Source organism: Pollicipes pollicipes, unplaced genomic scaffold (assembly GCF_011947565.3).
Source record: "Pollicipes pollicipes isolate AB1234 unplaced genomic scaffold, Ppol_2.1 Scaffold_6686;HRSCAF=7923_pilon_pilon_pilon, whole genome shotgun sequence".
Classification (NCBI taxonomy): Eukaryota; Metazoa; Arthropoda; class Thecostraca; order Pollicipedomorpha; family Pollicipedidae; genus Pollicipes; species Pollicipes pollicipes.
Genome location: NW_023596921.1, coordinates 1,420,625 through 1,435,047, shown reverse-complemented (window position 1 = coordinate 1,435,047; position 14,423 = coordinate 1,420,625). Strand labels below are relative to the sequence as shown.

The window sequence follows — 14,423 nt, the reverse complement described above, 5'->3', positions numbered from 1 at the left end:
TGAGCAGTAGTAACCCGTATAGTGACGCATGGCTAAACAGGCGCAGCTGACAAGCGATCAAAACACAATCACGCCTACCACCACTGCTGTTGGAAGGATCCGACTTCAGACTTGTTTTGGCACTCCCGCTTCATGAAACGTTTCTATGCATGTATCACAGGTAGATCATTTCTACGTGAATAGAAAGTGTGCAGCCTCAGAGGTCACTTGGGCCCCAGCGACACGATCTCTGGTGATCGCGATCCCGTTTTCCTTCACTTGAGTTGGTTAGCCTCCGCCCTGTTACCTAACTAGACACTCCAGGGCCCCCGCGCCGGCACCCGCCCGCCACCTTGTTTGCGCATAATTGCTAGCTTTGGCCACCAGATGGCAGGCGGATCGCCCTGCGCCGGTTACCCTTGAGGCACCCTTCCGAAGGTCAGCGGCACGCCGGAGAGGGGAGGGAAGGGCGACGCGATTGGACGCGCGTGTGTATGTGTGGGTGTGGGTGTATGTGTGCGTGCGTGTGTCGGCGGGGACGGCGAGATGGACCGGCGAACGGGTCGATGCCAGCTCCCCTCGCCGCGTGGGGGAGAGGGAACGCTCGCCGGCGGCTCGAAGCCTTTCACCGGGAGGCACCGGCGGCGGCGGCGACGCCGCCGCACTGGGATGAGAGAGGAAGGGTGCCTCGCCGCCGCAGCTGCCTCCGAAACGCCCGGCTGCGTCAGATCGACTGTGCTCGTTCCTGGCGGAAGGGGCGGAAGGGCAGCCCGGTGGTCCGGACCGCTCGTGATCTGGATTTTTCATTTCGCGCTGCCGACAGCTGCCAGCTAACGCGTGTCGGGCCGGCGAAGTATTTGTATTGTACCTAGATTGGTGGTAATGCACAACAATCGGAGCGCCTTTACGTAATCGTAGTTCATTTGTCCAGGTTTTACCAGACAAGAGCTCGACAGTAAAAGCTCAGAACTTCAGCCTCATTTTGCAATTAAAGGCGCGCTACTTCATAACCCTCCCCCGCCATGTAAAAGAGTTGAACGGTCTCTGGGTTTCAGTCGTGAGTTTGGCGTGAGGGCGTCCGACAGGGGCGCAGCCAGAGGGATGACTAAGGGTGCTGTACCCAGCTCCATCCCTGATGGCCCAAGAGGTTTGCTGAGATTCTGAGATGGTCCATCACAGGCTCAGGAAAAGCACGTCTTTCAGTCTGGAAAAGCAAAGGACAAAGTTATTTCGGGCTCAGAAAGTTTGTATCCCTGGCAAGGAAAAAGATCATCTCACGCTCGGAAAAGAACCAAACTGGTCTCAGAGAGAGAGCTTAGCGCAGGTCTGGAAGGAGATGCTCTTAAGACAAGAAACAGACTTCTTTTTTAGGCCTGTACAGGGCCCAGCTCAGTTCTGGGAAGCGCCCAGTTTAGACTCAGAAAGGGCCTATGCCTGATCCCGAAAAGATCCATTTGAGGTCGAGAAGGCGAGCACCTCGGGTCCAGGGACCCACCTCAGCTCATAGGCCTCGGAGGAGCCCACCCCAGGTCGCCGAAAGCGCTGTCTCAAATCTCAAATCGCCACTTTGAGGCCAGGAAGACCGCCTTAAGCTGGGAAACGGGATTGGGGAGCGAGCACCGGCTAATGTCAGGGGGCCCAATCCGGAGTTTGGTCAGTCACCCCGTCACGAAATCACGTGGCTGCGCTCCTGATAGTCCGCCGCCGCTGGCAGCGCAAGCAGCGTCTGACACCACTGCAAGAACGGCTGGTGTCTGACGTCGCTGTGAGTACGAGCGGTCTCAGACACCGCTGCACATGTGACCGGCGGGACACTCTTGCAGCGTGATCGGCGTCTCCACATTGCGTGCGTATGAGCGGTATTAGGCATCGCCGTACGTGTCAATCGTGTCTGACACTGTTGCAGCTTTCATTCGTCGGTGTCTTCACACTGCTGTGGGTGTAAGCGATGTCCGACATCGCCGCAAGCGTGATCGATGTCTTCACACCGCCGCAAACGTGGTCGGTGTCTTCACACCCCGTGAGCGTGATCGGTGTCTTCACACCCCGCGAGTGTGATCGGTGTCTACACCGCCGCGAGTGCGATCGATGTCTTCACACCGCCGCGAGTGTGGTCGATGCCTTCACACCGCCGCGAGTGTGACCAGTGTCTTTACGCCGCCGCGAGTGTGATCGGTGTCCTATACCGCCGCGAGTGTGACTGGTGTCTTTACACCACCGCGAGTGTGGTCGATGCCTTCACACCACCGCGAGTGTGATCGGTGTCTTTACACCCCGCGAGTGTGATCGGTGTCTTTACACCCCGCGAGTGTGATCGGTGTCTTTACACCCCGCGAGTGGGATCGGTGTCTTTACACCGCCGCGAGTGTGACTGGTGTCTTTACACCCCGCGAGTGTGATCGTTGTCTTCATACCGTCGCGAGCGCGATCGATGTTTCCACACCGCCGCGAGTGTGATCGGTGTCTTCACACCCCGTGAGTGTGATGGGCGTCTTCATACCGCCGCGAGTGTGATCGGCGTCTCCACACCGCCGCGAACGTGATCGATGTATCCGCACCCCGTGAGCGTGACCGGTGTCTTCTCACCGCCGCAGGTGTGATCAGTGTCTTCACACCACTGCGTGATCAGTGTCTTCACACCCCTCGAGTGCGATCGGTGTCATCGCTGCGGGCGTGAGTCATCGCCGCGGCGCGTCCGACCCCGCCGCGACCGTGAACAACGCCGCACCACGCTGGTGACCCAGGCTAGTGTTCCGGCCGGCGATTGGTGTCAAGAGCGGACGCCAACCTTCGCGTCAGACGGCGCCCAGCCGTCCAGACCTGTCCGTGTGTCATCTGCCGGAACTGTCCCAGCTCCCCTCGCGTCGCTCACCTCGCCGCCCGGCGCCGTCGGCGCACATTGAAACCGCCCGGCGCTATAAGCAAACAGTTTATTGAATACCACTGTAGTACAACCACTGCTTAACAAATTACCAAATGAAAGACGTAAAATGTACTACTTACACATAAGAAAATAAAAATCAACTAATCATAAAAACGCGCAACATGGGCCGAGGTTCGAAGGGGTCGGGGCGGGGCGGAAGTCGGTGGCGAGGTCAACCCAGGCTCTCGTGCGCTCGGCCGCCCCCGCCCCGCTCCGCCGTAACAAAGCTTCGAGTTTAAAACGGCCCCGGCGCCGGCTGCGGCCAACAAGAGAGCCGTGAGTATATATTTAAACCTTACATATACATATACCATGGTAAGTACGAGGCGCCCGGCGAACCCGGCCTCCGACGGCGGCGGCGACGCGCAACAAGTAACAGAACCAAGCGATTTGAACTTTAAAATCCGTGCTGGAATGTTGGCGTCTCTGATTCTCCACTTCCGGCCCGGGCGAACAGCTGAACACGAAACTCGGTAACGGCAACACGCAAAACAGCTCCAAAATCAGACAACAAGACGCTCGACCGCCGCCCGTGTGGCTCACAACGGGCTGACCACGAAGGGAAGGGAAGTCACAACAAGAGTACAGTTGAGCCCGCGATACAAGTACACCTCCAAAATACGTTATTACAAATAGTGGCCGGCGGGGGCCGGGCGGGCGGAGCACGCGCGCACGGTGCGGTGGTGGGGCCGGCGCGCGGCTCTGCGTCAATGTCCAATACGTGTTTATACAGGGGCCGCCCTGGCGCGGACCCGCGGCCGCGATATGTCGAGAACACTAACGGCATGCCGGCGACCACCGCCGAGCCCTCGGCCGCCGTGAGCAGCGCCACGGGCCCGGCCGGCCCGACACACTAGCCGAACACGCACACGCACACACCAACTACGTAGTAAAATAGACTCAACAATAATGGTACACTCGCCGTGGGCGCCGTGGCGGCGCGGCGGTTGGGAGGGGTACAAGCCCGCTCGCGCGCGGCCCACCGGCTAGCAGCGAAGCGAACAGAGCGTCCGACGGGGCGCCGGGCGCCGCCGCGGCCCGGACGCCCCTCCTCTCTCTGGAAAGGCAGGGCGGGCGTCGCCTCTGCCTTCCATCCGTCCCTCTATCTTTCTCCCTCTTTTTCTCTATCCGTGTGCTGAGGAGCCCGGTCGGGCCCGATCCGGAGAGTGGGGCGCCCCGGCGGCCGGCGGCGGCCCGGGGCGCCCGCCTCTCGAAACACTGGTCCCATTCGGAAGAAATGTTGCCGCTGGGCGTGGGGGCGACTGGTGGCGGCGTCGCGCGTGCGCGCGCACCTGTGTATGTGCTGGTGAGTGGGTGAGTGTGAAAGTGAGACACACGCGAGCGGCGCGAAGATCGGCGAGACAGTGAGGGGTGCCAGCGGCTCACCTTGTATAAAAGAAAACATTGCAAAAATACGGTATCATCGACTTTTAACGGCAAAGGAGGCACTGACTCGGCGGCTGGCGACCGTGCACTGCCCACGCCTCTCGCTCGGCGCGCGTGGCCGGCGCGCTTCCGTTTTCGGGGGCTGTGAGAGGGCTAGCAAAGTACAAAACGTTATAAAATCCCACACATTTAACTGGCGGAGATCGGCCACAATGAGGTACAAACAGCGTCCATACACAGCCTTCCAGGTGAGAAGCGGGGCGAGAAGAGGGTGGGGTCACGACGGGTCGGCCGGCGCGGGCGGGCGGGCGACGGCCGCCGCCGGCCAGCCGCTGCTCGGGCGGCCGGCGGCACCTCCGTCGCCCCAGCTACAGTACAGACACCCGCGCGCGGCGCCACGGGCAGGCCAGGCCGCCCACAGGAAAGACGGGACGGTAAAACGTTTAAAAGGAGGCGGGGCTAAAATGGTTAAAATGCAAAAAACTCAACCCAGCGGTAATATCAACGGAATAAATAAGGGAACTTAAATAGGCAACAAAGTTAGATCATCGCTTCAACGCAAACAAAAACAAAACGGTCCCACCTCTCAACAACACGTTAAAGCTGCTAATAGCAACGGTGACAGGGGCGGACGCGCAACGAACGCTTCATAACCTGACTAGGGCGATGGCCAACGAGCAAAACGCAAGCGAGCGAGTCGGGTTGTTGTGCTGGAGCGACGGCCGGCCGCGCGCGCCCGGCGGCGCCCGCTAGGCTAGCCACACTCTGTACAGGGGGGCGGCCGCCGGGCGGGTCGAAGCGGCGCCGTCGCTCGGCCCGCGCGCCTAGAACGGGTACGCGAACTGCACCTGGGACGGCGCGTATCGGTACACATACAGCCGGTAGTCCTTGCTGGCGAGCACCACCGAGCCGCCCTCCATCAGCGCCATGTCGAAGCACTGGGCGTGCTTGACCTTGGACTCGAGCGCGCTGACCAGCTGACCCTCCTGCGTGAACACGGTCAGGTTGAAGTTGTTGTGGTTGTCGGCGATCACCACCTGGCCGAGCAGGTTGATACCGACGCCGATTGGGTAGTTGGTGATGCCCTCGCCACCGATCTTGCGCAGGAACTGGCCCTCGTAGCTGAAGACCTTGACGCAGTGGGCGCGGTTGTCGCTGATGAAGATCTCCTCCTTATCGTTGACGGCGACGCCGTTGGGGAACTCCAGGTGGCGGCTGCAGCCGAAGCGCTTCAGCACGTCGCCGAAGTAGTCGAATACCAGCACGCGCATCACCTTGCACTCGACGACCACGATGCGGTTCTTGTTGTCGACGGTGACGCCGCGCGGGTGCTGCAGGATGTCGGCGCCGAACTTGCGCACGAAGGCGCCGTACTGGTTGTAGATCTGGATCTGGTGAGTGGGCGAGCGCTCCGTCACCACAATGTCGCCGCTCTGCTTGTTGACGAACACGCGGTTCGGGTAGAGCAGCTGGCCCTCGCGCTTGCCGCACTCGCCGAAGCTGAACTGGAAGCGCCCCTCCTTGTCGAACACCTGGATGCGGTGGTTATTGGTGTCGGCGACGATGATCTCATTGCGTGCGTTCACGGCCACGCCAGACGGCTCGGTGAACTGGCCCTCCATCACGCCGAACTCACCCAGCTTGACGTTGTAGATCATCTTCTGGCGGCGTATCTGTCCGCGCGGCGGGTAGGGCGGCGGCGCCGGCGTCGGCGTCGGCGGCGGTGGCCCGCGGCTCAGCTGTCCAGCGGCGGCCGACGGCGGCCGGATCGGCTCGCCCACGTCGTTGCCGTTCGACCAGCGGCCGTACTGGCTGACTGAGTAGGGCGAGAACCGGCCCGAAAAGCCGCTGTCGTAGCTGCCGCTGAACGAGCGCTCCATGCCGGAGGCGCCGCTCAGGATGCTCTGGCCCAGGCCGCCGGCGTTGCCGTTGGCCGTCGGGAAGCCGGCCGAGCCGCTGGAGCCCGAGCCCAGGCCGTTGGTCATGCGGCTCGGCCCGAAGTCGGACAGGCTGTTGAAGTCGACCAGGCTGTGGTGGGTGCCGATGTCGAGCCCGTTGTAGCTGGTGGTCGGCCGGGACGGCACGCCGCGCTCCTCCAGCCGCAGCTGGTGCTCCAGCCCGTTGGTCAGCGCCGGCAGGCCGTTCAGACCGCCGCCGACGGCACCCAGCTTGGAGCCGTGCCCGTTGCTGAGCCCACCGCCGCCACCACCCCCGCCCCCACCACCGCCGCCTCCGCCGCCGCCGCCGCCAGAGCCGTGGCCGTTGCTGATGGAGCCGAGCCCGAGCGACGACGGCGGCTGCGAGAACAGCTCGCTGGTAGCGTTGCCGTTGAGCATGGCCGACAGATCGGCGGGCAGCGCGAAGCCGAGCCCCATGTCGACGCCGCCGGACCGGCCGTCCGACAGCAGCTCGTGGTCGTAGGACGAGCCGCGGCTCAGACTCTGCTCCAGCGACAGCTCGGGACTAGAGCCGTGCGACGAGCCCGACGGGCTGCTGCCGAAGCCGTTGAGCGCGCCCAGCTCGACCGTCTGCACGGGAGACGTGCGCCGACTGTCAGCCACCTGCGGCCGGTACACGCAGCGCATGAGGTCGCGTCCGATCTCAGCGCCGCTCTTCAGCAGCGCCTGCGCCACCGGCTGCTCGGCCGAGAAGTGGTCGTCGATCTTGCGGTTCATCACGCCCAACTTGCTCTCGGCCGGCTTCTTGAGCGCCAGCACCTCGCCGTTGAGGCCGAACTGCAGCTGGCGCTCCATCACGCTGATGATGTGCGTCACGTCGCCGGCCAGCAGCAGCACCTTCTCGCCGAACTTCTCCAGACGCGTCTTCTGCAGGCGGTGGCGCTCCTCCAGCTTCAGCAGCACCTGGTCCTTATCGGCTGGCAGCACGTCGATCAGCACATCGTGGCCTTCGTCGACCACGCGGCGGCAGCGCTCGTACGCCTCGTTGTGGCGGCGGATCTGGCGGGCCAGAATCTTCTTCATGTCCATCACCTTGCGCTTCTGGCCGTCGACGGTGGCGCAGAAGACGTTGATCTCGTCCGAGGCCACCTCGTCCAGCGGCACGCGCCGGTGCTCGGCCGGGTGCGTCTCGGCGCAGAGCTCGCACGTGGGCGCCTCGCAAACGGTGCAGTAATGCTTGAGCGGCTGGTGCGCGTGCAGCCAGCAGGCGGGCCGCTTGCCGTCGGCGCGCGCCTCGCCCAGCGACTGCACGCGGTGCGCGCGGCTCACCTCCAAGTGCCCGTTGTGGCAGCCGGTGCACATGTACTTGGCGCAGGTGGGACAGTGCGACACGGCCGGGCGGCCGCACTCGCCGGCGCCCGGCACGCCCGAGCACGGCACCGGGCGCCGCTCGGCCGCGCCGTGCTCCAGAGCGTAGCGGGCCGCGTAGTCGGGACGCAGCTTCAGGTGGCCGAACACGTCGCGCTCCTGGCAGACGGGGCACTCGTTCTTGCCCTCTTTCTCGACGCGTGCGTCGAAGCACGCCTGGCAGAAGGTGTGCAGGCAGCGCAGCAGCCACGGGTCCTTGTAGACGCCGCGGCACACGAGACACTGCAGCCAGTCGCCGTCCTGCGGCAGACGAGAGACGGCGCGTCAGACGGCCTCACGCCCACCGGTGGCGGCGCCACCCGAAGTCGCACCGACCGGCGCCGCCATCCAACCGCACTGCCAATGCCCGCACCCAAGTCTCACCCGTCACCAGCTATCACCAGTAATCCACCGATGCTGGCATTTGGGTTTAGAATTAGGAGCGCTTCGACTGCAGCAGTCATTTCGCGCCTATAGTAATTTCATGACGGACCTCACCATTAACGGCGTCCGGGGGCGGACATCACGCGCCCGGTCATGGCACCGACAGTCCTCCCGGGTCCGAGCCCCCACCCGTCGTCGGTATCTCAGACTGGGACCACCTATCGGCGATAAGCGGCACCGCCCCCCGCCCCTCACCCAGCTATCGGCAACATCAGATACCGGGCCGCTACGCATGGACCATCCTGGGGAAATGGACCGCCGCCAACGACAGTTATCCTCATGAGGAACTCCCTGCCCCCCCCCCCCCCCCGCGTCCTAATCTTTGACCCCAGTGCCATCACCAACAGACCTCTGTTCCCTTCGATTCGGGGCTGATTCCCGAACAGTCTCGAGCGATCATGCCCAGCTTCACCAGCTTTGCTGAGGTTAGCAGTCACTGCGGGGCTCCTGCCACTTGCGAATGCCCCGCGCCCCACATCCTACGCCGTAAAATCAAAACGTCATATGCAAAACGTGCGCCGAGACGTCACGTTCGTCCGTACAAACAGCATGACTGATCGCCAAGGCCGTGCGCTGGTACCGGCCCGGGCTGTGTCAACTTGGCTACGCTCTGGGAGTGCTGGCTGTGATCGGATCAGGCGCGCATACATCAATCAGGTTCGGTGAATTCATCAACGTCGTCACTTGTGCAAATCAAGGAGCTTTGGGCCTGCTCCATTCTGGACAAAGGAGACCCGAGGGCAGTAAAGCGGCAAACACAACCCGTTAGCCGCATCGAATTTGTTTTGTCAAACAGCTGCCGTTATCCACTACGTCTGCCGCTAGTTTTAATAGACAGGTTCGCGCCCCAACCGATCCCGGCCGGTCTGGCGAGGTCAGCCTCCGGCGAGCCCGTCGGGGGCCACTCCCCATCTTCTCTCCACCAGGCAGACACGACGACCAGCCCCTCCCCCGCCGAGCCGGTGGCGACACAGAGGCGAGGCGAGGTGCCGACAGCCGGCCGCCGGTCGGGCGAACAGGGACCACGCCCGCGTCCGCGCCGACGGCTGCCTGACGCCCTGTTTATGTCTGTATACGCGGCCGATAAATAGGCCGCGACTCATCGGAGGTGAGAGATGCAGCACTCGCGACGGCGCGGCCGCCAGCTGCCGGCACTCCGTCCGAACTCAGCCCGAGCGCGCTGATGAGCTCGGTAACAGCCAGCGCGTGGCGACCCCGCTTCCAGACCCCCCCCCCCCCTCACGAGCGGCACGTGTCACACACGAACAAAGCCGGCCAGTGGCGCGTGAAATGAACCCAGCGCCACCTGGCCGCGAGCTGGCCGTTTTGGTATCGACGGCCGGCGGTCGGAGGCGGGCCAGCCCGACGGCGCCGCTCGTTTGTCAGCGCCGACGCCACCATCGTCGTCGACTCCCCACCTCCTGGCTCCTCCACCGCACTCCCGGGAAGCGCTCCTCCCACCGTTATTTCCCCTGGCTCCTCCGCCTTCGCCGGCTCACAGGAAGCGGGCCTCCCGCCTCTCCTCCCCGGCCCGGCCCCGGCCCACGCATCCCGCGTCGGTGAACGGCGCCGCGTAACCGTGTGCCAACGTGTGACGTCACCACCGCCGGGCGGCCGTCATCGCCGAGAGGCGCCGGGTCGGCCAGATTCGGCGCCGGCCGCCGCTCCCGCCGCGCCGAGACCGCTTCCGCGAATTAGCTGCATCGACCGGCATTGATTCGCCGGTGACGGGTCCCGCGCGCGCCGCGCGGCCGGCGGCGCCGAGGGCGTGTGCGCCGCGATGGGCCGCCAGGAACGGAAGCTCGGTCGCCGGGAGAAGCCCAAGCGGCAGGGGGATCGGAGCGGAAGCATCGCGTGTTGGGAGGGAGCAAGGGTAGGGCGCGGACACTGGAAAGGGGCGATCAGGACGGAGGGCGAAGGGTAGGATAGGATAGGGTAGGGTAGGGTAGGAGCCGGCTGCGTGCAAGGCCAGAACGCCGGACGAGGCAGGCGAGGGAGGGGCGGCAGAGCCCGCCATCTCCGGCCGAGCGGCACGCCATGACGGCCGGACCGAGCGGCGCCGCCAGCCGCACCAGAGGTGCAGTGCGGCACCGCAGCGGCAGGCTGCCGACAGCAGCCCCGACCATCGTCACAGAGCCGACCCCGTGACGGCCCGCCGCCCGGCAGCCGCGGACCCGCTCCACTCAGCGGCCGCGCACGGCTCTGGGTACAAGGCGCTCCGGCCGGTCTATTTTCGCCCGCTGAGGCTCGCCAAACACGGCGCGCCGCACCGGCTAACCTTTCCAGCACGGCGGCAACAGGGTGGCGTGCTCATTAGCGCAGGCGACGGATCCGTCCGCCGTGGCGCCCCACGCGGCGGCGGCGGCGGCGGCGCCACCTCACGCGGCGGGCGGACACCCCACAGCGGCGGCCGTCGCCGCGCAGATCGCGGCCGGGTGACGTTATCTGGCACGTCGACCGGCCGGCGACAACATAAACAAAGGGTCGCGTGGCCGACCGGCCTCGGCGCACGCGGCGCTCGGCCGCGTCCCAACGAGCGGCCACGCCGCGCCCGATAGCGGCGACTCGCCGAGCCGATATGGGCCGACAACAGAGCCGAGCGAGCTATCGGACGGCGGCTATCGGAGGCGGGGCGCCGGGGCCGCCGCTACCCCGTCCAGCGGCGGCGCACGCATGGCGGCCGCGCGCACCGCTCGGGCCCAACGTCCGGTGAGGGGTCCGGGGGAGGGGCGTCGCGGTCCGGGCCGTCGGTCACCGGGTACAACACTTCGCCCGAGCTGACCCCGATGCGGCAGCCGGCCGCCGACAGTGCGACCACTTCCGGGACGCGGCAACGTGCCACCGCCACAGCCCGCGCGATCGATCTGGAATCAGCGGCGCCCGGCGCGCACTGCGTACCGGGCGCGTCGGCCGCGTCGGTCCCGACGGAGCGGTGAATGGCCCCGGGCGGCGGCCGACGACGCCGCGCTCGGCGGCACGTGGGGGCGCCCGACGCAACAGGCGCCGCCCGTCGTCGGCGGCGACGATGACTCGCCCGTCCGCCGCGGTTGTCCCCATCGCCCGAACGCGGCATGCGTCACACGTCACACGTCACACGTCACACGCCCCCCCCCCCCCTCCCAGCTTCGTCACTGGCCACCCCGGATCGAGTCGGCCGGCCGGCCATCCACTCGCTGACCTGGTCCCCGTCGTCCGAGCAGCCTATTGCCGGCTCCGGACGACGACTGGACGCCGAGCGCCGCGGCTCGTCGCGGCTGCAACTCACCTGTGTGGAGCTCGGCGCCGGCGGCTCCAGGGCGCCGTTCAGCTTTGTAGACGACGGCGAGGTCGTCATTCTTACGAAGTCCAAATTATCTGCAGCGGAAGAGGCGACACGTCAGTCGGGTGTGCCGCGCAGTTCCGACAGAGTTCCGACAACGCGCTGTCCGACAGCGGTCCGACAACACACAGCTCCGACAACGCGCGGTTCCGAGAGTACACAGTTCCGAAAGCACGCGCGTCCGTGCGCGCCGCGCCCCAGCGCGGAGAGAAGGCTTGCATAACGCGACCCGCGCCGCGCACAGGATATTGAGCGCCAGCGCCAGCGACGGCAAAAACAGAGCAACGTCTCGCAGCAGGCTTCGCAACGCTCACGATGAGCGCGGCAAATAAGTGGATTGGCTGACATACGACGTGACATGCCGAGTGTGGACGTGCGCCGACTGGAAGACTGGGTACTGGGCTGGGACCGGACGCCAGGCTGCCCCCAAGCTGGTGGGGCTTTGACGCATGACCCATGCTACCGCATAAAAACGGCGAGCCGAAAGACTCACTGGAGGCGCCCGCCCAATATCTGGAAAGGATGTCATCAACCAAGACGACCATGGACGTGGCCTGTACGATACCACACGCGCACGCGACGCGGCGGCAGCGGGCTGACGTCAGCACCCCGGCCGCCGGTCCGCGCGCACTGATCGTCAGCCGTCAGTGAACTGCACGGTGGGGGTCCGTGACTGTCTGCCGGCGGCGTCGGCTACTGGCGCCGCGGGCGCGACGGGGCAGCCCCATGATGACTCAGGGCGATCGATGCCGGCCAGCCGGGCCGCCGCTGATTGATGCCGCCGTAATAGGGCCAGGTACGGCGCGTCGCCGGCCGACAGGCATGCGAGCGACGCTGCCGACGCCGTCCGCGGGACGCCGCCGTCGGGCGCGCCGCGTCGACGCGACTGTCAGGCGCGCCCCGGGGAGTCCGGACACAGGGTGACTCGTCCACGACCAGCGCGGACGCGCGGCTCGCGAGACGCGACCCTTGTCCAGGCATCTGCCGCCGCCCGCCGCCGCCGCCGCCGCCGCCACGGTTACCCCCCGGCGGCTCGACGGCGGGCCCGGCCGGCCCCCGCCACCGACCGCCAGCTCCTGCGCAGCGGCCAGCCTCGCAACCCACTCCAAAGCCGCCTTTTCCAGGCTGGGCGCTTGCGCAACGGCCGCGTTCTTGGCTGACGGCGCCCGCTCAACGGCGCCGTTTCGCGGCAGATTGCCAAAGCGGCGCAGATGCCGAGTGTCGGGCACGACCGCGTCCGGTCATCACAGGCGCGCGCCGACGGCTCTGATGACACAGCGCCGTTACGGAACCGGCGCGCTATCGCCGCCGGCGGCGGCAGCGGCGGCAGCGACAGCGCGCCGCCGGCACGCCTGGCTGTGGGAGGCCTCCGTGTCCATGGCGCCCGGCCAGACCGGCTACGCTTCCGTAACGCGCCAGGGCCACACGGCCGGACCTCGTCGAACCAGTCAGACCGCGTAGCCGCCCGGCATCTCAGCGTCACAACCGGAGCCTGACAACAGCCCCCAGCACATCCCTCCAGCGCAGCAGCCGACCACGCGTCGGACCCAGACGTCGACGCCCGACATCTCAGCATCAGAACCGGAGCCTGACAACAGCCCCCAGCACATCCTTCCAGCGCAGCAGCCGACCACGCGTCGGACCTAGACGTCGACGCCCGCATCCGACGATCGCCGCCGGCCATTCCGTCCCCGTCACGGGATCTGCGGTTGCCCATAACTACAAACGCTACTCGTCAGCCGTTGTGGCCATGGCGGATACGTAATTAAAAGCATGGTGGCGATTCGCATGCCTGACTGCCTTGCCCCTTCCCCCACCCCCACCAAAAAAAACGTCTCAGCCCGTGAAGACGAGCTTAAAACACCAGAAAGGCCGACAAAAACCATTAAGTACGAACGCTTGTTCGACAGAAATCTCTGTATTTCCCTCGTTCCCACCACGCGTTTAACAAAGCCGAGATCCTGCCAGTGGCTCTCTCTCGGCTTTGTTAAGACCGTTGGCGGCCTGGACGCCGCGGCCCGCGGCCTAACCGGCGCCGGGTCAGTTGGCCGCTGTGACGTCACACATTCGGCGGCGCCTGGCCGTGGCGTCACCAGTAAACAGCGCTCCCACGTCGAGGCGGCCGGCGGTGTGTGGCTGCGCCGCCGCACGCCGCTCACTTTCACCGGGAGGGCGGGCAGGCGGACGGGCGCAGGCCGGCCCAATTACGCACCGCGTGTGGCAACGACCGATTCTGCGGGCCGGGCGGCGGCCGCCGCGTGGCAACCGGACGAGCCGCCCGCCGCACCAGGCTCGCTCAGAGGTCACATCTGCGAGCGCGCCGCCTGCGCCGGCCGCCACAGCGCGACTTGCGTAACGCCGAGACGCGTTACGCAGGCGTCCAGCCAAGGTCAGCGGTATTGGTAAACAGGCGCGGGCCGGGCCCAGGCTCAGGCACGCGGCACCGGCCGGTGGGCCGGCACAGTCGCTGGCCGGCGTGACCAGGCGGCCAAGGCCGTGCCGCGCCGCCGCCGCGACCTCGGTGAGGACTGAGCGTGACCCGCCGGGCGCCGGGCGCCGTCGCCTGACCCGGCCCCGATTAGAGAGGCGGAATTGTGCAACGGGCCGGGCCGGGCTCGTCCTCCGTTCTGTTCTCCGTTCTCCGCCGGTCTCCGCCGCCGCCTTTCAAGGTCAAGGAATAGGCGACGGGACCCACGTGTCGATCCCGGCTGAGGCGCGACGGGGGCGCCCGAACGTCAGGTCGGAACGCGTGACCCCGGGCGACATATGGTGCGAGGACCAACCGGATGATGTGATGAGACAAGAGCCGGCGGCTCCCAGGCCCAAAGACCGGCTACACGCGGAATTCGTTCGAGACCGGGTCAGCCGACGGGCCGGCTCTGAGCAGAAAGATCGACCATCGACGGAATACTTCTCCTGGTAGAAAATTTCGGGGATCCTCAGCTTCCTGAAGCCATTCTCTCCATCTTAACTGCAGACCAACGAAGCCATCACCGTTATATGTTTTGAGTTTTCAGGAAATGGCCACCACTGAGCATCCAACAAGCACGCACCTATGTCACGGCAC

At 65.7% G+C, this 14,423-nt stretch overlaps 1 protein-coding gene across 3 annotated transcripts in view; it reads right to left on the bottom strand.

Annotated features, from left to right (window-relative positions):
- Nucleotides 1–2,893: 2,893 nt before the first annotated feature.
- Nucleotides 2,894–14,423, bottom strand: part of LOC119108683 (brain tumor protein) — a 29,165-nt gene continuing 17,635 nt past the window's right edge. For all 3 annotated transcript variants that reach the window (XM_037232311.1, XM_037232309.1, XM_037232310.1), the window contains 2 exons: nucleotides 11,303–11,391; nucleotides 2,894–7,854 (listed from right to left, as the gene is read on the bottom strand). In XM_037232311.1, coding sequence (XP_037088206.1) covers nucleotides 5,113–7,854; nucleotides 11,303–11,371 — 2,811 coding nt within the window. In that variant the 5' untranslated portion in view covers nucleotides 11,372–11,391 and the 3' untranslated portion in view covers nucleotides 2,894–5,112. The remainder of the gene's footprint in view (nucleotides 7,855–11,302; nucleotides 11,392–14,423) is intronic.